General features: G+C 39.6%; 2 protein-coding genes across 7 annotated transcripts in view; both read right to left on the reverse strand.

Annotated features, from left to right (window-relative positions):
* Window positions 1-530: 530 nt before the first annotated feature.
* ARL6IP1 (ADP ribosylation factor like GTPase 6 interacting protein 1) lies at window positions 531-8,910 on the reverse strand. The gene is made up of 6 exons (XM_049638329.1): window positions 8,755-8,910; window positions 6,443-6,576; window positions 5,849-5,968; window positions 3,388-3,505; window positions 2,675-2,759; window positions 531-2,284 (listed from the first exon to the last, which is right to left on the reverse strand). Exons 1-6 carry the CDS (start codon window positions 8,788-8,790, stop codon window positions 2,166-2,168), a joined length of 612 nt encoding a protein of 203 aa, XP_049494286.1. The 5' UTR covers window positions 8,791-8,910; the 3' UTR covers window positions 531-2,165.
* A 2,493-nt stretch (window positions 8,911-11,403) lies between these two features.
* The window catches only part of SMG1 (SMG1 nonsense mediated mRNA decay associated PI3K related kinase), a 101,963-nt gene continuing 86,773 nt past the window's right edge, over window positions 11,404-26,593 (reverse strand). For 5 of the 6 annotated variants that reach the window (XM_049638324.1, XM_049638321.1, XM_049638323.1 and 2 more), the window contains 9 exons: window positions 25,001-25,138; window positions 23,233-23,385; window positions 22,079-22,258; window positions 20,955-21,182; window positions 20,110-20,321; window positions 19,843-19,949; window positions 18,538-18,717; window positions 18,352-18,458; window positions 11,404-15,797 (listed from right to left, as the gene is read on the reverse strand). In XM_049638324.1, coding sequence (XP_049494281.1) covers window positions 15,720-15,797; window positions 18,352-18,458; window positions 18,538-18,717; window positions 19,843-19,949; window positions 20,110-20,321; window positions 20,955-21,182; window positions 22,079-22,258; window positions 23,233-23,385; window positions 25,001-25,138 — 1,383 coding nt within the window. In that variant the 3' untranslated portion in view covers window positions 11,404-15,719. The remainder of the gene's footprint in view (window positions 15,798-18,351; window positions 18,459-18,537; window positions 18,718-19,842; window positions 19,950-20,109; window positions 20,322-20,954; window positions 21,183-22,078; window positions 22,259-23,232; window positions 23,386-25,000; window positions 25,139-26,593) is intronic. The other variant, XM_049638322.1, reaches the window with a different exon arrangement.

Consider the following 26,593-nt stretch of genomic DNA (forward strand, 5'->3'; position numbering starts at 1 on the left):
GCCAGTGCAGGGAAGGGGAAGGCGCAGAAGCAGGAGAGAGAGCAAATCCTAAGCAGGGTCCACACTCAGAACGGAGCAGGACTGGATCTCACAACCACGAGATCGTGACCTCAGCCAAAATCAAGTCAGATGCTTAACTGAGCGAGCCACCCAGGTGCCAGTAAAACTTTTCATGATTAGAGTTCAAAGTACAGAAGTCATCCACCAATAAGCGAGTACGTCATGCAACTCTGAGCTGGGTCCTGCAGAAGTAACCATAACGGGCACTTTCTCTCCAGCCTGCACTGCTCCCTGCCTGTTCTTCCAGCACGGCCCTCTCATACTTCATCTTTGGCCATGGCTTTCCGTTGTATCTCCTTTTCCATCTAGCACGGTGCCTGAAGTTTGCTGCATCAATTAATTTACACCTTTTATTTCATTTTGTTCTTCAAGAGTAGGCATGTAATGATCACTCAGGGTAGTTCAGTGACTGGATTCACACATCCTGTCAACACCTTAATGGCTAAGGTATAAAGAAAACAAGACACAAGGAGGGATTCCAGCTTTATTGTTCCCCTTTTACACAAAACCAAGTAGAAGAAATAATACAAGATTAAAACTGCAAAAGTAGTTAATTGGTAGAACACATATACACAAAAAAATCCAGACAGCAAGACAGGCTTATCTACAATGGAAAACACATGTAAAAATTAAGGTAGTTTGTAGGTTTCATATGGAACATAAAAAAAAAAAAAAAAATCAAACATTATGCTACAATGGGTGCCACTGTTTACAGTAATATTGAAGGGGAGAAAACGACACTTATTTAGGGACAGATATACCACAAGGTCCAGGTTTTACAGCATCAGTGCAATAAATTCACAAAACTATATTACAGCTACTTAATCAGAGTTTAAGAACTGTTCCCAAATGTCACATTTTCAGCCCTCAGTTTCAATTCCTACAGTTTTCAACTATTCTAAATTTCTAGCTACGGAGAGGGAGGATGATTCTACACTTTCCAAGGAGTTACAAAATCTCTGTAGACCAGAGGCCACCTATCGTCGCCAAAAGTCTGCTCTCCCCGACAGCCCCTGCATTCTTCACAGAAATAACTAGGGAAAAAGTCAGATGCCAGCATAGTCACCACCTCGTATGCCAAATCTAAGGGGACCAAAGCAGCCCACAATTACCTTCAAATGAGAATCTTGAGGCTTACCTTTAAAAGGCTTAGTCTGGTCTTGAAAAATTAGTAGGGATAAGATTTATTTTCTAATGAAATGAAATCTTGACTACATATAGGAAGACTTCTGTCCTTTATTGGCTGGTGTCGGAGTGAAGGTCATAGACCTGAGTGTTAACCTATTATATACTTTAGTTTCAGTCAGCTGGAAAATCTGAAATTAAAAATATGCTAAAAATACTTAACACAAACTTTTAGAAGCCTGCTGTTAAAAAGCCTTTAAGGATCTACTAACTCGAAGTCTCAGAGCAAGGAGAGAAGAGCTCTAAGCCTGTCATACTCCCCATTTGGGAAGAAGGATCAGTGTTTCTTACAAATTGCTAAGTTTTGCACAAGGCAGAAACCAACACATACTAGGGCGTGGAATTGGTTTCATTTGATTCCAGAAGGATCTTCTCCCACAGTACAGAAACAGTGTGAGGAATGAATCTTACTTAATTGGTCTCTTCATCAGAAGTGGGAAACTTGGTCTCTGTATTCATGGAGCCAGACAGTTTAAGCAGACTGTGGAAGCAGACAGTAGAACCAGCTTCCTGTAGCCACAGACCACTACCTTGTATCTAGCTAAAGCGAAGATCAACAGGAACAATTATCCAACGTCACAGTTAAGTATACTAAAAGGTGAAGTTCACCACTACGTATTTTTAAAGGAAGTTGCCTAAAAGTAAGAATTCAATGAACCTGGGTGAGAAAAATCAAAACAAGTCGTACTCACGAATGAATTGTCCACATAAGGCCAAGTGATGAGAATGCATTCAGCTACACTTCACATGAAGACACGATGCATAAAGCCTTACTTGGCAAGGCTGAATTTCTACTAAGGGCAGAAACAGGGAGAGCAAGGAGCTATTTCTGTAACATTTCAGAATCCAGACAGCATTAAGAGAAACTGTTCCCAAGGACAAGGTGTATGCCATTCATTACACTCAGTAAAGCAGACGCATTATTCATTTTTCTTTTCTTTTTGTTTGAGAAGCTTATTTATCTCCCTTTTGGCCATTCCAATGTACTTCAAAATGATTCCGTGCTGGTTCAATCCAGGAAGCAACAGTAAGGAAGTCACTTAAAAATAAACAAAATTAAGGAGGCATTAATTAACTTCCTACAGGTGATTACATTTTATAGAAGTTAGTCTCCCAGACTATCAGGCACTCCATTACTTTCACTGGTATTGATCCCTTGAAACTTCTGTCACACTCCCCAACCTCAGATAATGAATGCTGCTTATTTTTACCTCTTCCACACCACTTTCTACCTTGGTTAGTATGTCTTAACTTACTCGAAGACCACAAACTCCCAGAAAGCAAGGCTGTAGGTTTTAATTCTCTTTCTAGACTGGCAGTTCTTCCATCTGTACCTTCCAACTCGACAAGCACACAGATACTACTTTACAAAGTCCCACTCAGACTTCTACGGCCAGAATATGTCTACAGCCCCTCCTCAGAGACTTACCTATCAGGTAGGTGAGCAGCAGGTTGTGGACTTGCTGTCCCACCCACGCAACCGCAGCAAGAGAAACGATCATGGTCATGAAGTACTAACAATGAAAACAACAAGAAGTTATCAACCCCTAGAAACAGACCCAGAAGCCTAACTGTAGGACGCTGTTTCAAAGGTTAGAAAATAATCCAGTACTTGTTACAACTCTTCTTAAAAGACTTCGTATCTAAGGATTATATATATCTTACATATTATGTTTTATGTATTACATAAAAACCCATAGGAAATTCCATTAGGTCTACTTTATAGAATTCATACACATTCCCTTCTAGAATTACTGTCATTCTATATATAAATTAGTTTAAATTCAATTATACTTTTACAATTAATAATTCACATAGTAACCTCATGTGAAGCTAAGAGATAAGAGAATAAATGCTTTTTAAGTATTTGTCTTTTACTTTGATATTAGTAAGCATAGAAGAAACATTTTGCTCTGCTAGAGTACAAAGTTAAATGCAAAATATAATTTTAACTTCCAATAATTCAATCTAATTCATACAGATAAACATTTACAAATGTAGTTGGAGGAGTCAAACCAATGAATAATAAATATCAAACTACAACTATTAAAACAAAAAGGCCATCATTAGGCTACAATGAATAAAAATGGACTCGATCTTAAAATTTTGCTCTACTTAAATAAGTCAAAACAAAAAAAGTACCATTTTAGGCTTTTCTTCCTTTAGTGTAAAGAGGCGTTTCCACCAGCCCACAGCTCTGCGTCGAGTTTTTACTAGATTGCTACAAATTTCATGGAATCTTTGCTGTTGCTCAGTAGTCCTACAAAAAAATTTTCCCCTTCACTATAAGCAAATCTTTATAGTAAACAGAAAATATCATCCTCTCAAATTTAAAAAGCTATCCCCTAAAGAAAGTCTAAATAAAAAACAATTCACCATTCTCTTATGAACGTGAAAAAGTTTCTGTACTATTAAGACCCCTTGTATAGCACAGGAATGAGTTTTTACATAAAGGCACGTGTAGGGGCACCTGGGTGGCTCAGTCAGTTGAGCCTCTGACTTCAGCTCAGGTCATGATCTCCCAGTTTGTGAGTTCGAGCCCCGCGTCAGGATCTGTGCTGACAGCTTGGAGCCTAGAGCCTACTTCAGATTCTCTGTCTCCCTCTCTATCTCTGCTCCTCCCCTGCTCATGGCCTCTCTCTTTCTCGAAAATAAATAAATGTTAAAAAAAAAAAAAAAGAAAAAAAAAAGACACGTGTATGCACAAAGCCATGGTAATCCCTGGTTCTAAAGCCACATTTAACTAATTATAGTAACAAAAGACTCAAGGCTACTATGGACCATGTTATAATTGGTATAAACTAATTTCTCTACTCCTGTATTATTTTTCAGATTCTAATGAATCCTGGGTTGTAGCCCATCAGGGTCTCACTGTTTTGAGGAGGACGTTAAGTTTCTACCCAACAGCTGTATCTGAGCATTCCAGTAAGATGATAACAACTACATTCCAAGCATAATACTGGGCTTCATGCCCACTTGATGCCAAGGTAGCAACCAACAGCTCAGATCCAAATTCTTTATAAATTTAGTCCCAGGGAGGGAAAATAGAAATAAAATAGAGTAAAAATACAAAAAGATCCTCCAAGAAAGCCCTTTTTTGTTTTTTTTAATTATGATTAAAAAAAAAAAAAAAAGTTCGCCCTTGTATTGTCTTTGCTACACAGATATGATGGCTGCTATGGTGAAGTAGACCCTTCACTGGGCAGATATGTATGTACCTTTCTCTCCTCTAGTTCTTGTCCCTGTAAAACTGCAGTGACAGATACAGCAGAAGGGCTCCTGATGAGCCCTGAGACTCCTTGTCAGCAGCTGGACCTTACATGCTGCCCATGATCAAGGCTGAATTGTGGCTATGAAACAGTGTTCTTCCTTCTCCATTAAGATCAAAAAATAAAATTGTTGTGGACTGAGCCACATACTGATTACCATGAAACGTTCACTGTTTACTTCTGAAAAATTTTCTCCCAGAGTTATGAATTAGCAGATTAGAATGTCATCTGACTAATAAACTCAAGGTCAGAGGATGATGTCCTTTGTTAAGTTGTTACATTACATGGTTACAAACTTGCCCAAAACACAGCAGCAATGCATTGTTACATGTGAAAAACAATTCAAAGGACATTTTCTACCACTAATCCATTCTGCTATAGGGGAAACATCTTTAAATAAACATGCTTAATTATCCCATAACTTAAGCATATTCCCCTAAAATGTCCAAATTTATTCTTAAAGATCCATAAGGCATATTAATTTAAAAAGTCTTAATTTTACAGAATTATAATTTATAAATTATATAATTATTAAAAATATTTTTAATTTATATTTATATATAAAAATTATATAATTTATAAAATTATAAAATAATTTGGTATTATACTTTGTTATTATAATTGAACAAAAAACTAAAGGCACATGTAGACTACTAATCAAATTAAAAATAAACAACCAAGGAAGAACAGCAACTAGGACCAAAAAAACAAACAAAAAATCTACTCCATCTAGTTTTGTTATTTTTTGGATCAGAAGGAAGTTAGAATATTTGAATGAATCTGTTCTGAATCACTTGCTATGCATTTAGCTAACTACCACTACACTGCCTCAGTATCAACCTTAAACACAAGATCAATCTTAAAAGTTAAAATATTTCACAGCACTTAGAACAGTGCCTAACAGCAGACATTCATTACATAAATGGACAAAAAAATCTGTTACTATTTCCGTATTCTTTCAAAAATAGCTTGCGAAATATACTATCTTAAATATCAAAGAAAATGAATGTAAAATGTAAACAATTTCTACAGAAAGTTCATTATGAGTTCTGTAGTATTTGATAAAACATTACCTCAAAAAATATCACTTTAATAAAAGGTCTATAAAGAAAAAAAAAAAGCCAAAATAAATGCTAGCCCATAAAGGAACTATGGAACTGTAAATACTGAAAACTCATGATTTATATGCATCACCTAAGAAATTCTTCACGTAAAAGCAACAATCCTAACCTCTAGGTATCTGATGATTAGACAATTCTCGCTGCATAGTAATCACAGCCACCAGGTTCAGTAACTTCACAGAAATTAGACTGCCAAGTCATTACGCCACCTACCATTTATTGGAGCCAAAAATTCTAGGAGCCAGAATGGGAACAAGGTAGTCAGCCAAGCACAAAAACATAACAAAACAGGAAACACCAGACAGAACAGATGGATCTAGATAGTAGATAGTCCTGTTTAAAAAATAATAATAATGAAGGTTAGAAAAACAGTCATTATTATTCCTAGCTGAAGACATTTATTCATTTAATCCTTTGAGTCTTAAAGATGTTATCTGCCCTTTTCCTTCTAAGTTTCTCACAAGTAGTTTTCCGAGAAGCTTCAGAATACATGACATCATAGCTGCAATGGTTAATGTGAATATCAAGAGACAAAAGCTCCCTGGGGCCCTCAATACCTTTTAGGAGTGTAAAGGATCCTAAGACCAAAAAGGGTGAGTGCCACTGATTTTTTCAACTGCATTAGGTGACCGAGCTTACGTAAGTACTATAAATTCTGAAAACTAGAAGTGCTTTAAGAAAAGGCATTCTTTACAGATTACACAATACAAAAGACTTAAGGCACTTTCAAAAATGGAGGCCGGGTTTTACCTGAGCCCTTATTAATAACAAGTACAATCATCCATATTAATTTAAGAGCTCACTTACAGAAACACCAAAGAAACCACACCCATGATGGCAGGTGGAAACCAGGCTCTTTCCCATCTGAGGACTTTATCAGCCATCAGCATCACTTCTCCCCATCCTTGAAGCTGCTCTTCCAGACTTGCAGTCTCTGCGGCCTGCAGAGAAGATCAACGTGTAAAGTGATCATTTTACTGCTCTCGGCATCTCTGTGCTTCCTAGAGAGGTAAATTATTTTAAGGCACCAAGAATGTAAAACAGCTCTTAACCAAATCATTATCTTAAATCAGTTTCTAAAACACTCTGCCATTTTGGTACCAAAGACAGAAATTAATTACGAGTAAAAAAACAAACAAACCCCACCTATCATTCAGTGGTCAACTTCCAAGTCCAAGCTCTGGGCTACTCTTTTCATAAAGAATGTGACATAATTCCTATAAAGCCCCTCAAGGTGGGGATAATTAGACCCATTTAACAATTAAAGAAAGTGGGCTCAGAATGGTAACTAGCTTTCTCAAAGTCATGGACTACTAAGTGGCAGCCCTCAAAATATAAAATTAAATCACATTAAGTTCACTCATTTTTCGGGTGGTTAGAATAGATCTGTTGTTTTGTCATTTCACTGATTTATACCCCTACTTCTAAAGCCATTAGGAAAGCCTCTCCCTGAACAGCATTCGATTTTTAAAATAGCTTTGTGTAATGGAATCATTTCGATGCTGGCATCATTTGCACAATTAACTCAAACTACTTTCACCAAATTGCATGAGGCATCTTAAGCTCAATATATCTCAATACACGGAGTGCTTCTTACACTTACCAGGACATCTGGTGAGACTTCAAATTTCTCTGCGAAGTAGGCTTTTAGGATAAGCTAATGTGGTAAAAAGCCCTTAAACTGGTTTTGGTACAGGAAAAATAAATGAAACAAGAAACCCACATGTTCTTATAAATGTTATCACAGGGAAAGATGCAAATGCAGCCTAATCATAATAAAGATGCTATCTGTGCCACACTCATCACTTAGGTGACTTTCACATTTCTGACTTTGTATATCCTACTTAACACGGTTAAACACAGGATTACTATGTGCCACAGACTCGAAGTATTTTATATACTTATGCTTTAATTCATCCTCCCAACAAGCTAAAAGGATGGTATTGTTACACTATCAGATACGCAGAGGTTAAGAGATCTGAATTGAGGAAATGCAAAGCCAAAGGCCTTGTTCTCAAGTTACGCTGCTCTGCTGGAAAGAACAGTTAAGCTCCAGGTCAAGCAGGATCTGTCGTTTCAGTAAGCTGTGTGAATCTGGGCAATTTCTTTGTGCTTCAATCAATCCTCTTAAATGGAACCTGGCTGGGGCTAACTATGCCAACTATTGAGAAGTGTGTGCGTTTAAAGGAGTAGGTCATGCATTTCTAAAAACCAACGCAAGATGAAAATCGTGCACAATCAAAACTGCTCTGCAAAGTCACTTAATTAGTTAGCATCTGGCCTCTTGGAAAAATCAATCGTCAAACACTAAATTCTTTGGTTCCTCTATTCATTGTGGTCGTGGTGTGTGTCCGGTCTTTCCTTGGGGAAAAGCAACGGAGACAAAGCAAAGATTTCTCCCGTGTTTTGTTTCTTTGTTTTTGCCAGATCATGCCGTGCAACTTGTAGTGAGGTTGACTCTGTCCGCCTGTGATAACGTCACTGCAGTTCCTTCGGACCCCTGCTTATTCTAAGGTCGTCCTGTGACACACACACCCCCCTTACAAACTCCAGACGAAAGCCAGGTCCTCCCACTATCCACCTTGCTGGTCCCCTAGTCCCGCTTCCCCGCGGTGAGCTCAGAGCCTCTTTGCGGTTTAAGCGGTGCCAGCTCTAATAAATTCTCGCCAGCAGCCCCTTGACTCTCTACCCCTGCCCAAGTACTGGGGGGGTGGGGGGCGGAGAAAAGAACGAAACCCAGATACGACTGGGGACCTGGGACTGAGAAGCGCTCGACAGGCCACTCGCGGCCCTCTGTCCCAGGCTGCACCCCAGGCTTATCAAAGCCCTCCTACTCCCACTTCCTCTTCATCCCCTATTCGCGGTGATCACTCGCGGTGCCTGATCACGCGCCCTCCTCACCCCGTCGCGTACCCTCCCCGGGATGTTAGGGGTCGTTACATCTAGCGACCGCCACGCTGGAGCTACCTAAGAGGTCCAAGGGGCAGGCGTCGTCGTCTGCGCCCGGGAACCGGGAGAGGAGGGCGGGGCCCGCTACGGGGCAGAGGAACGAGGCCGCAGCACCGCCTGGCGAAGCCAACCGATGTCCGGAGGCCCTGCTCGGCTCCCCCTCGACTCACCAGCAGGTTGGTGCTGCGATTGTCTCCCTCCGCCATCGTCCCTGAGGCGCTGCCTTAGCGAACACAGGCCACTCTCCCAACGCGTCTTCCGCAGAGCCCTGCACCGCGACCCCAACGCGAGGGTACGCCCCGCAGGCCACTTATATAGGCCAGCCGCCTTTCCCGACAGTCCCCGCAAGGCCCGCTCCTCATTGGGTGGATTCAACTCAAGTTTAAGGGTAGCCGGACCAACCGCTGCTCAGCGCATGGCTTGAAATCGAGGTCAAAGGACACCGAGGCGGCGCAGGGCCGAGGGGGCGGGGACAAGGAATGACCAACCAGCGCCCAGGAGCCGCATGACGCCCCGCCCAGGCCTTTGGGTAGCGGTTGAACTGCCGCATCCTCTTACTCGGTCTGTAAGCGGACGGAGCGGGTGTGGCCGCCGTGGTCGCTCTCGGACCCCTTCCTACTGGAGTTCAAAGCAGCTAAGGGCCTTGCTGGAATTTTAGTCCTTGAAGAAGCTGGACTTGCTTTATCAGGCGGGGGGCGGAGGGCGGAGGCGGGCGCGTGACACTAACCTCGCTGTGATTTAGAGGCCCGGTGCCCGTCGCCCTCGCTGTGGCCCTGCGCGGCCCTGTCTTCTAATCCCTGCTCTGGCCGCCCTACCCAGGCCCCTGAGTCTCGGAGACTCGTGCCCGCCCCAGGAGATTTTGAGCACAAGTAAAAGAGCTGTTTATGTAAATTTGTAGCAGTTTTTCCCATCAGTTAAGAGTAAGGCCTGTAGCTTGATGGAGGAAGGACGAGGGGAGGGGGCGGATTCTGGGTTTAGTTCTCAAACTTGTGAAAAATGCACCAATTTACGAAGTTGGTTTACTGGGTCTTCAGGAAAATATCCTTTGTGGGGCAGGGCGTTTCAGTTACTTAGGGAACCAGGAACTCCTTCTCCATCAAGGGTCATGCCAAGGAAAGATGTTAAATAAACCCTCTGCTAAGCAGTGGAATTCATAAGCAATTTAAGAACTAGATGAACTACTAGATATAGATACACTACTTACTAGATGAATAACTTCCACCTCTTTTCTCTGCAGGATTGCAAAATGCATTAAGTGCTTGATTTTGTATTAATAGGAACAAAACCATGCCAGATGTGGACCTGGTCAGATAGGTTTCAGGAAACTTTACCGTAGCTTTTAACTTACAACCTTTTATCCTTTTATAATCACCTGTATTATGCCACAAGTTTAAATTTATTTTAAAAGTATTACTTAAATAACTACCAGGTTCCTAAGAGTTCAGGGAAGGCATAAAGAGATGTGAGAGAACAAGCCAGTGGGGAAGGAGCATTGTGAATTTCATGGAAGGGTGTGAATTACCACAAATCTTTGGGGCGGGAGAGGTGGGGGGAAGCATCTGGATGAGGTATAAATACTTGGGGGGAAGTAACCCTTTACAAAGGAAGGGGGACTCTTAAATATAAGTGCCACTTTGCAGAATGTTGGAGTGGGGATCGGTTTTGTGGGTAAGCTGAAGCCGGCTGATAGAGATCCCATTTGGGGAGATTTTAAGCTATGAAGTTTGAGGAGCAGGCCCTTGCCTACCTCTTCAAAAGGACATTAAAAGGTCCCTATCAGCAGCCACATAATTAGTGAATATATTTAGCACTGTGTGCAAAATCTTGATCTAGACACGGTAACATCCGCATCCAAAGGAGAAGCCACAGAATTATTATGCTTTAAAAATGACATTTCTACTCTGGGAAATCAGCCTCTGCTACAAAATGCGTCTGATTCCGCCAAGTTCCCTATGTACAACTTCAACACCAGCTTGTGAAATTGAGGTAGGTGAAAAAAACTGAAGCAACTCCAACAGCACAGGTTGCCCCAGTCCCCAGTTTTTGTTACTCAAGGAATGAGGTCCCAGACCTATCTGCAACTTCACAGCACAGAAGCCCTGCTGTAAGGTCTTTCTGTAAACTTCCAATTGGCCTAATCATTAAAAAACACCTACCCTCAAGGGCTTTCTTTTGCCCTTTGTTTTTATACAACAAAAATAGGAAGTGATCTTTTGAAAGGTGCCCAATGATGACACGGTTCACATAAATCCTCTTAAAATGAACTGGCAAGAACAAAATGCAATCTCATTTCCAGATATTAAAACAAGCCAGACATTTTCATTCTATTTTCCTACAGAGCTTTCATACCCCAGGGAATATACATATTAATAATGTGCTATAGTTTTGTTTTTAAATACTGACAAGCTAATTATACCTTGATACTAGAACTTACCCACAGAAGTAAAATTTTAGCTGCTGCTCAAAAATATACTTTGACGATTAAAAAATTACTTTGAGGGCCACCCACCTGGCTCAGGTAGAGAATGTGACTCTTGACCTCAGGGTTAAATTCAAGCCCCACTGGGTATAGAGATTAATTAAAAACAAAATCTTAAAAAAACAAAAACAAAACCTCTAACCATATTGAAAAAGTAAGCTTTCTGAAACTTACTTTAACCAATAAATCCAGAGCTTAAATGCTATGTCTTTTAAGACTTTATTTTCTGAAAAACAGGTATTTCATACAATCTTTGCTGTGTTAATGCAAATATGCACAAAGTAGGCATGTATTTTTGTTTTCCAAAAGATGCATTATGAACATTTTCAGGAAGCTGGTGTGATTTATTCAACTTTTAATCTTAAATACAATCACAAAATTATATCCATCAGGAGGCATTACAACCTTTTGTACAGAGAAGCCACTTTATTTATACAATGTTACTAGGACAAGGAAGATTCATTTAAACTCAATTTGCTCTTATAAGGGTAAAGTAAATTAACAAATGAAGTATGATGTTGCCACTGACATTACAGGTGGAAATATAAGAGAAATTTAAAACAGGAAAATAACTGACACAACAACTTTAAACAGGAGCTGAAACTTGGACTGTCAGGCAAAGAAAAGAAAAAAAAAAAAAAGCCTGTTTTGAAAGAAAAACATTCTACAAGCCTGCATTTCAGGAGAACATGCAATTCCTTAAGTTTACCATCTTCAAAAATCAAACTAATTGTATGACATTTTTACATTAGCACAACAAACAGCTTTTCCCTAGTAAGCCCAATTTCCCGTAGAAAGCAAGGGACTCTAAGTGGTTCCATGTTGTACAACTAACCCTTAACCTGTAAAGCTTCTCAATTGGAGTCCATTTGCCTTTTTGTAAATAAGGGATGGTGATGTTGTTACTCAGGCCTAAAAAGCAGGAAAAGTGCAACAAATCCTGAGGGGTTCATAATACAGGGGATTCCCCCTTCTGCAATGTTTGGAAAAATTTGTAACCCTAAGCTAGCTTTTCCCCACAGGAGGACAATTTCTAATACAAGCCATACATTGAAAACAAAATCTACCTTCTTTAAGTGACCCTTACATTACTATAGTCTACCTCCTTGATTTAAGGGGGGAAAGTCCTAGCTCTAAATTACATTTTACAAGCCCACGATGATAGAGCATGGAAGGTCACTGTTTTTCACATTCATCTAATCTTATGTAAAACAAAGGTATGTGCGCTAACAGTAAAGCATTTGCTGATTTTTGATGTATATGAATCGGTCTAACAGGCTAATTGTAGGTGCTTCCTTTCATATGAAAAGAATTAGGTAAAAGAAGAACCAGCCCCTTTGATTTTAGTACTGCCAAAACAAGTAAGCCCCCAGAATAATTACAAATATGTGGAGGATAATAGGCCAGGAAGACTTTTCAATTTAAAGTACTGCCTATAATACCCCAGATTTAAAAGGACCTAAGATTGCACATCAACTCTAATATTTTTGGCTGTACTTGCATTGCCCTGCTCGGCATTTTTTAATGGCTCTTTCCTTAAATTTCACACGTCAGAACAACCACAATTAAAAAACAAAAACAATGCAGAAGACACCAAACACGGACAGTATTAAGAAAAACTACACACTAAGCTTCATAGTGGCAAGTGTTAAGGGCAGAAGTTACGAAAGTTTTTCTTTGTATTACAAACCCTCACCCTGAACTTGGGGTTTGGGCTCTTTAAAAAAAAAAAAAATTAGGGAAGCAGATCAAGAGCTTGATTATCAGTTCACACAGAGAAATCTCACGTATCTCAAAAACACTCACCACAAGTGCCAGACGCAAAAGAATCTTAATAATCCTAGCAAACTATGTTAACTCATGACCAGAGAGAATGAGATCCTGCAAGACACAGCGAAGAAAGACTAAATGAGAAATACACACAGCTCCATAAACCACTAAGCCTCCACAGCTCTGTAGAGATATCAACTAAAATTCAGGCAATTTTAGAAAAGCAAAGACAACAAAACACTTACGATCAACTTCAATTTCCAAGGGTACTTTGAATGGAAGAAGAGGTTGTAGGTTATTGTATACCCCCTGAATCTTGGAGAGAAAGGAAAAGAGAGGAGCAGATCCCTGGTTGTCCACAGGTATTCTGTATCAGCAAAGACGTGTGACTTCACAACTACAGCACTCTCAGCTTTATCTTACAAAACAATCCCCCCAGTATTGCGCTGGCTTCTCACTCTGCTCCATCACTAGGGCCTTTCACCACGGATTACATCTGCTGAGTTTGCTTCCAACGGTTCAAAAAGCCAAGGCTGCTTACAGAAAGACTTCCCAGACGAAGGCAAACTGTGCAGATCAGGGTCTTATTGTGCAGAGTGCAGTAAAGAGCAAGCTTTGAAGTCATCGGTCACATCTGCCCCACAACCAAACATGTATGATGCCACGCTATTTCTTCTCAGAGGGACCATTTTAAAATAAAAGCGATGGGTAATTTATCAGAGGCACATGTTTCTGATATAAAGCTGTTTTGTTTTGGCTCGGATAAGGTGCCAGGTACCTCTGAAGCCTGAAATTCTCAGGCAATAAAACCCACCTATTTCCTTTACCTTCCTTACCTAAAAAAAAAGCAATTTCTCTCAGGACAAACTAGTGTGACCTTGTTTTATCACTGTGATAAAAGTTTTTCCTTGTGACAACAAAGAATGTCGCCGGAAAGACTTTACTTTTGAGAGAGCAGAGGTAATCAGGTGATGGACACGGCAGCTCCCACAGAGCCTCGAGGAAATAAAGCAGCGTGCAAAACACAATATGGCATCATTATTCCAGATAGGTTGTTTCGATTGTGAAAATAAGGTCCAAATGAATGAAGAAAATAAAATTTGATGCACTAGGTTCCTTAACTGGCTATTGGACACACGGGTATTTGAAAATACCACCTTGCTTGCAATACTTGCCTAAGTATTAAAAAAAGCACTGATCCTGAGATGCATTCTCTCACGGGTACCTAAGGATTATAGATTAAGGTGGCAATCAGAATACAGAAAAGGCCAGAGCTATGTGGAATTTTTCCTTAATACCCTTCAAGTTTGTCTGTGAAAACCGGCGACCAGAAACGATCACAGTCCTCATCTCTAAAATGCAGGAAAAATGCATTCAATCAAGATTTTGTGTTCTATTTTGTGTTGATACGTGATTTTAAGAATCCTATCCTAGTCTGGTTTTTATTGTGGATCAACAATTCAGCTTACAGTACTGAAATGCAACACTAAATTTAAGGAAACCTTGATCATGAATTCACAGCAAACTATTAAAATTGTGCAAAAAGTAAAGGACTTCACAGATTAATAACTGAACTTAATAAACGATGGCGGTGGTTCTCATTTGCTGATGTTTCATGTACATGTCCTAAAATGCCAGGTAAACCAAAGCACTTTTAATTTACACTTTGTAAATTAAAAGTATCAAATGAGAAAACTGAATTAAAAAACATTTCACTCTACCTCCACCAGAACATCACTTTATTGTTAATCTGTCATCAACAATGTAAAACTCTAATAGGTACTCTATCCTGGTTTTTAAAAAGGTAAAAGATTACATTGGATTAGCTACTTTCTATGAAAGAAACTACAGCAATCGCAGAAGAGGGAAAATTTGAATGACCTCCCAAAAATGCACACTATAAGCAAAGGAGAGTGTACATTAAATCAAATGTCTGTTAGATTCATTACTTTTGAATGCACAGTGACAATTCTGGAAACTGTACATGATAGAATCACAGAAATGACTTAAATAACCAGGATTACATTTTGTATGTGATCATCAGACCTTTAAACAATCCTTGAATTTTCCATGTTATCAGTGGTTTTGGAGAAATTCCCGTTTATCACTCCAAATAGGTTAACAGCATCGAGACGGAAGTATATGAAATGTAAGGATTGAAATAAAAGTAAATTTGAAAGATGGCTAATCTACTAGATCAGGTAAAAGGAGGATGGGTAGATGGTGTGGGGTTGGGGGAGGAGGACAGGACGATGGGTAGTTTTTTTTTCCCTTCATTTCAGAAGTAAGTTCTTCCAATGTAGTGTATCTGTTACATAGCTCTCCATTTCCAGTCCATTTCTGAAATTCTTATCGCATAGCCTTTTTGTGCCTACTGGTCAACCCAACCAGTACTGTTGCCAAGCAACAAGTGTTACACGAGAATCTGAATGCATCAAATCTTCCTTGGCTGTGATTTCTTCGCGGCCCCAGTCTTCTCTGTTTCTGAGCGGGGTTTGTTTTTTCCTGGATTGTACACACAGGGTCAGGTGGAATGGAGTTCCAAATCACTCTGTGCTCCGCGGCATCCCGATTTCTTTCTGCAGCTAACCTCCTGACACGTTTGCAGCTGTTCTGTGGCAGAAAGACAATCTCCATGTTCAGGCGGTGAGCTTTCTTTCTTTCACCCTTGACCCTGGGGTTGCAGGCCATGGTGTTGGGCGTATCCCTGAGTGCAGCTGTCCTGCAGGATTCACTTCCTAGCGCCCCGAGATTTCCTAGGTTTCCTCAGAGTAAGCCCCCAGTTGCATCACCACCGACTGTGGTGTGGCTTTGGATGCCTGAGGCTGAGTTGATTCTGGTGGATGTCTGACCTCGCTTAACCAGACTCATCTACTGTCTTGCCATTCATACCCAGGCTGTCCAACCTTCATACAGCTGAGCCAAGTTATCTAGATTAGTTGCTTCCTTAATGACATAGTCAACCTGTAAAAGTAGGCAGGATAATATTTTAAACCATTTAAAACTTCAAAGGACATATATGAGTTCTAAGAATTGTTTAAAAGTAAGTTTCTAATCACCCAAATTAATTGCCCATAGGACATGTCGTTGCTATGGTGGAGAGGTTAAATAACCTGAGCCTCCCTCATAATCCCAGAGTTTACAAGAGGTGTGTCTTGGGAAAGTCAAAAATCCCTTTGAGCCTTTTCAATCCTTAGATGAAGAGAGCCCCCACTGACCGCACAGGTGTTCCTGGGGTTAAACACATGAAGTCACTAGGTAAATGCTTAGGCAGCGTATAACAAAGTGCCTGGCACATTCTGCAATACAGTTGGGTACTCAACAAATACTTTGATTCTGACTCAGCTGAATTTTCTTTTATAGTAAGAGATATAATTATCTCTGTATCCAGAGAACCCAGAGGATCCAATTGTATATTAAATGCTCAATATAGGGCTGCTGAATGATGACTTATACCAAAAGCCGTGCACAAAGATCTCTACACTTACCCCACTCCTCTAAGTCCCTTAACTCTCTTTCATGTAAAATTTAGTAACTATCAGAATAAAAAGCACAATAGCCAAAGATCCTTCAAACAAATGGACAGAGAGCGAAGACAGGCAGTCGCGAAAGTACACAAGCTATTAACCTACCAGAAAGCTTCGGAAGCAAAGATACCCCTCTGACTCAGTATCGTCCATGGTTTTTTTAAGTTTATTTTGAAAGAGAGAGTGAACATGTGTAGGGGGCAGGGGGATGAATCAATCCCAAGCAGGCTCCACACTGTCGGCACACAGCCCTATGCAGGGCTCAAAACACAAATGGTGAGGATCATGACCTCAGCCAAAACCAAGAATCGGACACTTAACCTAAGACTGAGCCACCCAGGCACCCCCTGTCCATGGATTTTTTTTTTAACAAACTTGGTAATTTCTAAGGAAGTACCTCTTGACCAAGAAGAGTTTAAGTTTCTACACAGTGGTGCAGCAGCATTTAAAATAAAAAAAAACTTTTAGTGCTGATGTTAAAACTGAATTGTGGATGTCAAAACATTGAAAACAGGGTAATCATAGTCTCAAATTTTCAACCCACAGAATAAAAGGTACATTTGTAAAGGAGAATTCAGGAGAACACTACCATTGACCAAATGACCTAACTTAGTAACACAAAAGACGGCACAGTGACCGGTATCCCTTAATGTAAAATTCTGAGAGAGACACATCAGCGACATAGCATTCCTGACAAAAATGTTGATTCTGAATTTAATTATGAGGAAAATATCAGGCAAATAAAAAGTGAGGCACATTCTACAAAATGACTGGTCTGGACACATCAAAAAGGTAAATGTCATAAAAGAAAAAAAAGAAAAGAAAACGATCAGGAACTGTTCTAGACGTTGAAGACAACTAAAAAATAGAACAAGTATATGAAATGAAGATGAGCCTTGACTAGATCTTGTTGGGGGCAGAGCAGGTGGTTCAAGAGAGAAGGGCTAAACAATAAAGGCCATCTGGGGATAACTGGAGAAATCCGAGTATGGACTGAATGTTAGGTAACAACCAATGTTAACATCAATGGTAAGTTTCCTGAGTTAATGTTTTGTCTAGGAGACATATACTGAAGTATTTATTAATTTTTTAATAATACATAATAATACCTAGTAACACTTCATGCCTAAATACTTCAACATATGGGGCAAGTGGGAGGCTCAAGTTGGTTAAGCTTTCGACTCAGGTCATGATCTTGAGGTTCATGAGTTCGAGGCCCGCATCGGGCTCTGTGCTGACAGCTCAGAGCCTGGAGCCTGCTTCAGATTCTGTGTCTCCCTCTCTCTCTCTCTCTGCCCCTCCCCTGCTCGCATTCTCTCTTGCACGCACATGCTCTCAAAAATAAACATTAAGAAAATTAATTTTTCAAAATAAACAGCTAGAGGGGAATTCATTCTCAAATATATAATTTTAATAACACTAATGAGAAAATTTCAGAGTAATGACTTCAGACAAACGGACACCCCCAAACACTTTATAGATACTATTCCCGCACCCAAACATCACCCTCATTTCACTGGAAACCTTCAGATAGTCCTCTTTAAAATGCAGATTAACTGTGTTCTCGTGAAGGAGAGAGGGTCAAGTCACACTTCTAATTTCTGCTAAAAGAGGGACTGGGGAGAAAGGAACATGCTAACAGGGTAGTCAGAATAAAATGGTGAATGTTTGACAACTCCAGAGTTATGTTACTCAAAATCTTCGGAATCCCGAAAATAAATTCCAGTTCCTCATTTCCTGATGAACCTCCAAGAATATGGGTGAGTTTATCTTTTAACCTGTACTGTTTCAGCAGCATGAAAATGTGTAGATCAAGTTTAAAAATGGTCACCTGGGGGCACCTGGCTGGCTCAGTCAGAAGAGCATGTGATTCCTGATCTTGAGGTCACCAGTTCGAGCCCCACATGGGGTGCAGAGATTACTTAAATAAAACTCTTAAAAAAATAATAAAAATAATTAAAGTAATAAATAAATAATTTTTAAAAGGTCACCTGTTCAGCAACTGACATCCTCCTATTTGGATCAACATCTCGGCCCTCTAGCTTGGCTTTCACTCTCTTCCACACACTCACTGCATATGAGTTTCTCTCTTGCACAGCTACAAAGCAACGGAAACACAGAAGTCAAACCACAACTTTGTACAAGTATCTAAGGCACCCTTATTCTTACTAACTTACCCTTCCCAGTTTTAGGGTCTCTGACAGCCTTTTTAGGACTACAAGCAACACTCTTGCCAGTTCCTGGAATGGTGCTTGGTGGAGTATCGGCTGATGTGGCAAGATTTTTCTGAATCAGCTTTCTAGCGTTCTGTGACATCACATCAGGCTGAGTCTTCTGGCCAGTGTTGCTCCGGACTGCTACAGGGAAAGAGAGGGTAGCTCAATTCACATGTAAACAGAAGATGGAGGGAGACAAAGAGCAGGGCAGGGCTCTCTCAACCATCAACTACACATATATAGCCACAAAGGTGAGTATGATTTTAGAACCTTAAAATCCTTATCCCTTCAAATAGATACTGTCCTCTGAAAAATATAGCCTAAAAAGCTAGACATTCAAAAACGAATTTGTACAGTGATGCTTGTTGTGGCACCAAAATACTAGAAACGTATGAACTGTCCAACAATGTAAGGTTAATATGGTAAAGACACAGAATGGCATATTAAATTTGGGCATGAAGTCACTTGTTAAAAGATCATTTGGTGGCGACGAAATTACCAATTTAATATTAAGTGGGAAAAGACAACAAAAATTGCATTCACAGAATGATCACAATTTGTGCAGGTACTATGCATACGTAACTACAAGTATAAAAACAAATATATTAACGGAGTGACCTCTAATTGGAATGAAACTACAAATTTTTCTTTTTATAATTTCCCTGACAAGTATTTATTTTATATTCATGTGTTATTTTTTTTTAAGTTTATATATTTGTGAGAGAGACAGCGTGAGCGAGGAGGGGCAGAGAGAGACGAAGACAGAGATTTGAAGCAGGCTCTGTGCTGACAGCAGACAGCCAAATACAAGGCTCAGACTCACGAACCGCAAGATCATGACCTGAGCTGAAGCAGGACGTTGAACCAACTGAGTCACCCTGGCACCCCATTCATAAATTATCTGAAGAAGATTTAAACACAAGGTATTTTTACTCTCTCACAGAAGCACTTTTAAAGTTAAGCCAAAACTTAAAAGGGGGAGGGGAGCACCTGGGTGGCTCACTTAGTTAAGCATCTGACTCTGGAAATCAGCTCAGGTCATTATCTCATGGTTTGTGGGATCAAGCCCCATGTCGGGCTCTGCGCTAACAGCAGGAAACCTGCTTGGGATTCTCTCTCTCCCTCCCCTCTGTCCCTCCCCCGCTCAAATGCACTCGTGTTCTCTCTCTCTCTCTAAATAAATAAATAAACTTTAAAAATAAATTAAAAAAATAAGATTAGGAACAGATGAAGTTTCAGGTCTTTTCTGAAGTGGAAAAGTCATACCTGCAGCAAAGGATGGCTGATAAGTAGCAGCTGACGTTGGACTCGAACATTCATTTGTTGCATCGGTGACTAAGGGTGATGCAAAACCCACTAAATTATTATAGATACTGAAATACAAAATAAAATGGCTTATTTATGAAATGCTTCACCAGGTAGCTACTTATAAATCTGAACAAAACTGAAAAAATTTAAATGAATTAAATAAGCCAAACTTACTCTACCAGATTTTTGCTTCCATTTGAAATCTAGGCCAGAAGGCATCCTTACCTCTGACTCTGTGTTTTCAGTTCTTTCAAGGTGGGAGTTATTTCCTGGAGCATTTCAACGTGTTCTTGACTTCGAACCTGACCCATAGCTTGGACTAATGTGAACAGCACCGTCTGAATGTTGTCTTGCCATGATTTGTATTCACCTAGGAACTGCCTGACACTGCTCTCATAAGGGACATCCTCGCCGTCTGCCAGGGCAGCTTCTTCATCCTGGAATCCACATGTTAGTGACTGACAGAAATGGTACTGGTCTCAGTAGTAACTCATAAGACAGTCACATTTTGAATAACAAGTAATAAGTGTTTTTCCAGCAAGTATTAACTCCTTTTCTACAGGAATCTGGTTTCCAGTACAAAACAAAAAGTCCAAGTAAAACTAAATCCCCAAGTTAAATGATTCATTGTTTTGTAATGATGAAGTTATTTAGCTTTTTTGTGGGGCTGAGTTTCCTTACTATAGAAATTATGTAGGATACTGAAAGGAAGAGACAACATTTCATTCATTTTGAGGTGAACGAGCTTAGGGATAAGGCTGGGGAGGAGGACGAGACACTGGAGATCTAAACACTTGGAGACTATATTCAAGTTTCAGCTCTGTTGTTAAGTTATAGGACTCTGGGTTAATCCATTTCTTTAACCCCCAGTTTCTCTGGGTACAAAATCAGAATACGACTACCTGCTTTAGAAAAAAAAAAGTTGATAAAAACACAAATTAACTCCATTACAAATTGGAAGATGTGAACCAAGAAGTTGTTTTTGTTTATATCGTTATTTTCCCAAATACGACTACTTGTAATTTTATGAAAAGAGAGATCTGACTGGGTGTCACTCGTATCAGTCTTACCTTGGCCATTGCTTTTAGGAGGTGTTTGACATCTCCAAGTTGCCGGTTATGACCAGTGAGCACAGTTTTTATATTATCAACCAGATTCTGAATTGTTTCACAGACCGTTTCTATCTGTTGCTCTTTCTCTGTCTGAATTGCCCTCTGAGTAGACATATCCTGAGTCAGTTGTTTGTGTGCTGACAAAAGCCATTCAGAGCTGCCAATAGGATGTTCAAGACTGGTGTCCTAAACAGAATAAACATTTGATTTTAAGCATTAGATGGAATAAATAATGGAAGATTCTTTCCTTCATCATCACCATTAAAAGGTACTAGTAACTCAAAGTGACACAAACTCATTTGCCAAGTCATGAACTAATGACCTACACAATAGTTTAAGAAATAGAAATAGTTTAAGACATAACAAATGTATCTAGAATACCAAAGATGATCCGAATCTAGAATGCTAAACCCAATGTAAATCATGCTTTCAAAGGCCACGAGAGCTTCCTAATTAAAGTCTTCTCATAAAATATAAACATCAAATGTATCAATTTGCTATTTTTGGACTTAGCCCTCCTGTCCAGCATTCACCTTCCACTAGCCCCCTGTCTGCTACCGTATTTTCAGTACATTTAAGTCATTTGCTATACGTTGTATTTCTCCTCCCTGTGAAACTCCACAGAACTTCCAACTGTGGCTCTGAGAACCCTTTTCACTTTTTTTTAATACAAATACATTAAAATAATTTTTTAATATTTTATTTATTTTTGACAAAGAGAAACAGGGAGACACAGAATGTGAAGTGGGCTCCAGGCTCTGAGCTGTCAGCACAGAACCTGACACAGGGCTTGAACTCATGAACTGTGAGATCAGGACCTGAGTTGAAGTTGGATGCTTAACAAACTGAGCCACCCAGGCTCACTTTTTAATTCATTGTATTTATAATTAATAGGTTCCTTGGGCCCTAAGAGCAAGATTTAACCATTGTTATATCCCTCATAACAACATCATATACATAGTATACACACTGCATAAATGTAAACCGAGTGAATATATTAAATGGACTTCGAGCACATGACACTGGCCTTATCATTTTCATCAACAAGTCTCTTTACCCCCACACCAAGATTCAAGACTCACCACTCTCTGTAATAAACGAAGCTCTAACTCAGAGACCGAGCTGTTAAACTGTGATGCAAATGAACACATTTGCTGGCATCGTTTGATTAGTTCAAATAACGCAGCATCCAGGTTTAAGGCTTCTGCAGTTCTAGTTCGTAAACTTTCAAAATGAATGATATTGCTGCAGAGGAAAGTGACCTGTGAAGAGGCAAAAGAGGAATGGAACCACCACAATAAGGGGGGAATGCAATTTTAATTGACATGAAAAAATACTGCCTGTTCATTTCCAGAATTCAGGACCAAACTGGTCCTGAAAATGGTATGAATGTTTGACTCTTCTGGGACAAAACAGAAGTAAGCCTGAGAAAGGCTATGAATAAATGCACTTTTTTTTTGGCTGATGTTATTAGGTCTGAGATGGTTAAAAGCACCTAAGTACAACTGGGTAAAAGTATCTGCTGTACAACTGCTTTCACACAGAAAATTTATTCCGTAATAGAACTATCATCATATTCAGGGGCAGCTTATTTGTGCTATGTCCAAATTTCAATTTGGAATGTTGCCCTTCTGCTTCTCCTCTTGCCTAACTTCACAATAAAGATCACAGAATACTAACTGGCTATTTGACGACATTACGTACATCTTTTAAGGTATGATAATACTATTGTGATTATGCAAATAGTTCTTTTAAGTACGTACTGAAACATGTCATTGATTTAGTCTAATTTTCTACCTGACTGGACATACCTAATAGTTTGTTTCCATTCTCCACCCCCGAAAGTAACAAACTTAATCCACAACCTCTGGCAGAATTCAAGATCATAAAGACATTTTATTGCCATGCTGAAAGAATAGTATCAAATCTTTGGGTCACCTAAGCTGCATAAAGAGAACCTTAGACAAATATGGAATTCAACTCCATATTTTCCAACAGAGGCTGAATCTACTTTATATTTAGCTGGGAGGCAGTAAAGGTCCAGGAAAATAACTGGCTGTGAGCTCAGCCTGAAGGATGGATGCCCTTCCCACCAAGGCCTACCAGCTCCCTCTTCCCAGTACTGTCAACTTGAGGGTGGGTTCTCCAGCTACCCCTAGTTATCCCACACGTAACTTCCAATCAGCTGTATCATCATGTAACTGAAAACAAAGATGGCACGCACGGGTCACAATACCTGGCTTGCTCTTTGGCTCTCTTTAAGGACAAGATTTCTTCTTTCGGCTATTGTTGCTTCAAAATCCTGCAGTACAGGTGCCAGTGCAGGGTTAGCACCACCTGCCCACTTGAGTCGCTGTTCAATACTTGCTTCAAGTGCTGCTAGTTTCTCCTGTAAAAGCCAGCAGAATCTCAGTGAATATCTGACACTCTCCAGTTCCTACTGGGCATCTTATATCAATACCAGGGAGATTCAAAAGAAGCACATGCATCATTCAGAAAACATTTTTAACAAACATGTTAAAAATTTCACTTTGAACAGGTTCAACATGTCTGGGAAGAACTGGCTTTCAGTTTGTCTTAAAATTTTTCATTTTTAAAAAAAGTAGTCTTTAAAATCAAACACCTGCTACATCCAATTCCTAATGCACTTTATGTGCTATCTAGGAGAAAATCCATTTATCGCTTGCAACAACATGGATGGAGCCACAGAGTATAATACTAAGTGAAATAAGTCAGAAAAAGACAAATATAAGGTTTCACTCATATGTGGAATTTGAGAAACAAAACAAGTGAAGAAAAAGAGAGAGGGAGAGAGAGACAAACTAAGAAACAGACTCTTAACTATAGAGAACTGGTGGCTACCAGAGGGGAGGTCAGTGGGAAGAGGGGAGAAATGGATGATGGGGACTGAAGAGTACACTTATGATGGGCGCTGAGTAACGTAGCGCATTAGTGAATCACTATATTGTACACCTAAAACTAATGTAACACTGTACGGTAACCACCTAGAATTAAAATAGCTTAATTCAAAAAATCCATTTACACTTTTGGTTGTGAAAGATGAAAATCTAATTCTCAGAAACTCAGCAGCTTATGGAAGATAGTAAAAATGTATCCAAATTACCATGATAAAGAAGGTTTTATGTAACAAAATTATTTCACTATTTATTCACCACTTCAGGCAAAGGATTCCCATCCTTTGTCTTTCCTGCACTTCTCTCCCGTTCTTTCTCTCACACAAACACACCTCTCAAGTGAGAAAGGCTCTCCACAGTTGAAAACTAGGCCTAGTATGCTACAGAGAAAAGGTACGTCGATCTTCAAAGAAGTGAGCTCCAGAAAGTTTCATTAAATACGTAAAAATTATAGAAGTGACTACACTTGATTTTGTACTCACATTAATTTATAAAATGAACAGGAAGACATCAGTTACTACTACGTACATGATGTAAGAATACACAATACAAAGATACATACATAACCATAATCAAGAACTGTTTCTCTTATTTAAAAAAGGGAGGTGAGACTAAATATTAAGCAGAAATGACAAAGAAATACAGTCAATAATAAAAGGAAAACATTCTATCTCCTTTAAATACCTTTAATTATACAACAGGGATAAGAACTGCCTAAGTTTTTTAGGTCTGAACAGTAAGCCAGATGGAACTGCTTATGTACATTTCAGAAGACACATTTTTCTAATCACCAGAGTTCCCTTAATGCACAAAGGCAGAGTGATCATCAAATCCATTAAAACCCTGAAATATTTAGTATGTCTCTATTCCTGGCTCAAAATACACAGCTTAATAGCAGATTTGGTTACCTTGGAGGGTAAGGAAAAAAGATAAATCACGCGTAAAAGCGAAAAGCAGTGTGTGCCCCTGTAGCTCAGAAGCCAAGGACAGACGGGCAGATCCACTGAACCACGGAGCACCGACACGTCACCACGGTGCAGGTGCTCTCTCAAAGTAAATGTGCTGCAAGTAAGGTCTGACCGAACACACCTGAACTGTTGCAATTGAAGTTTCAATTTGGCTCAGAGTATGGAGTTTCTTTTTCATGCTGGTTAGGATGGCAGACCGAGGGGGAGGTGTGACTGACACGGCTTGTGGTCTATTGATAAGGAGGTCTTCATGCTGCCACTGTTCAAAGAAAAAGCAATGTAATAAAATCAGCAGGAAAAAAAAACCTTTAAAGAGATGGGAGGTATGAATGAGGACCGGGGGAAAGGAAAAAAAAAAAAAAAAAAAAACAGCTGCAGCAAAGCGAGGCAGGCAGAGAAGTGTAAGTGCAAAATTACAAAATGATCACAACCAGGTGAAGTTTCCTAATGTAGAGAATGGCTGATAAATTTCTTCAATCAGTGAAATGCAACATCTAAGTAATAATTCTGAAGATATTTCCAAGTCTGTAAAAAAGTTTAGTATACAACCTCCCCCAAAAGACATCTCCAGTTAAGAGATCGGAACGGGTACTGGGGGGTGGGGAGGGGTTGTCCAGCATGAGGCTACAGAAGTGATTAAAAGAAATGATGGCAGGAGTCACAGAACAAAGACTTCTCCGGAGAAGAAAGGGGCAGGCAGTTGCTGACAGAGGGTCAAGGCGCCTTCCATTTCAAGGGTGGCCCCAGAAGGCCAACTGGGCTATAATTTAAAAGTAATACATTGCGCTTTTATTAAAATGATGGACAGCTGTTCAGATGAACAAAACTGAAAGGCTTTTTTATGTTTTCCATACGGCTGTCAATTTTTAAGGAAATAAACTAAAACGTATCAAATAATGAAACTTTCAACATCACACTTTTTAGAAGAAAAAAATTTAAAAACTCCAACGTGTTAGAAAGACTATTAATACATAATGAAATCAACTTCAAAATCTGAATAAATTAGTTTTCTTAATTCACGAGCTAAAAAAAAACAGCTATTGATAAAACCACAAAGAGAAGGAAATACACTGGTTCCTCACACTGGGCTATAACCACCAATTCCACCACTGGGAAGCAGCTTCAACATAAACGATACCAAAAAACCACTGTCTGTACCAAAACAGACCCCAAGAAAATGGCAGTCCCCAAATATTACTCTATGAGTTATATAACCTGTTTGAAGCTACTGATAATACTGAAGCCTGTATTGGCGGGGGTGGGGGTGGGGGTGGGGGAATAGCTACAATTTATACTGTGCTTAGTGTCTTAAACAGAACATAACTTTCTTTTAACATTTACTTTTAATGTTTACTTTCTGAGAGAGAGCGCGCACAAGTGCACGCATGAGAGTAGAGGGAAGGGGCAGAGAGAGAGGAAGACACAGAAGCCAAAAGAGCACAGTGCGGGGCTCAAACCCACAAGCTGTGAGATGATGACCCAAGCAGAAGTCGCATGCTTAACCGACTGAACCACCCAGATACCCCTTTAACGTTTATTTTTGAGAGAGAAAGAGAGAGAGAAAGAAAGAGAGAGAGACAGAAAGAAAAAGGAAAGAGAAAGAAAAAGGAAAGAAAAGAGAAAAGAAAAGAAAAGAAAAGAGAAGAAAAGAGAAGAAAAGAGAAGAAAAAAGAAAAGAAAAGAAAAGAAAAGAAAAGAAAAGAAAAGAAAAGAA

The sequence above is a fragment of the Panthera uncia genome, chromosome E3 (assembly GCF_023721935.1).
Source record: "Panthera uncia isolate 11264 chromosome E3, Puncia_PCG_1.0, whole genome shotgun sequence".
NCBI classification, from domain to species: Eukaryota; Metazoa; Chordata; class Mammalia; order Carnivora; family Felidae; genus Panthera; species Panthera uncia.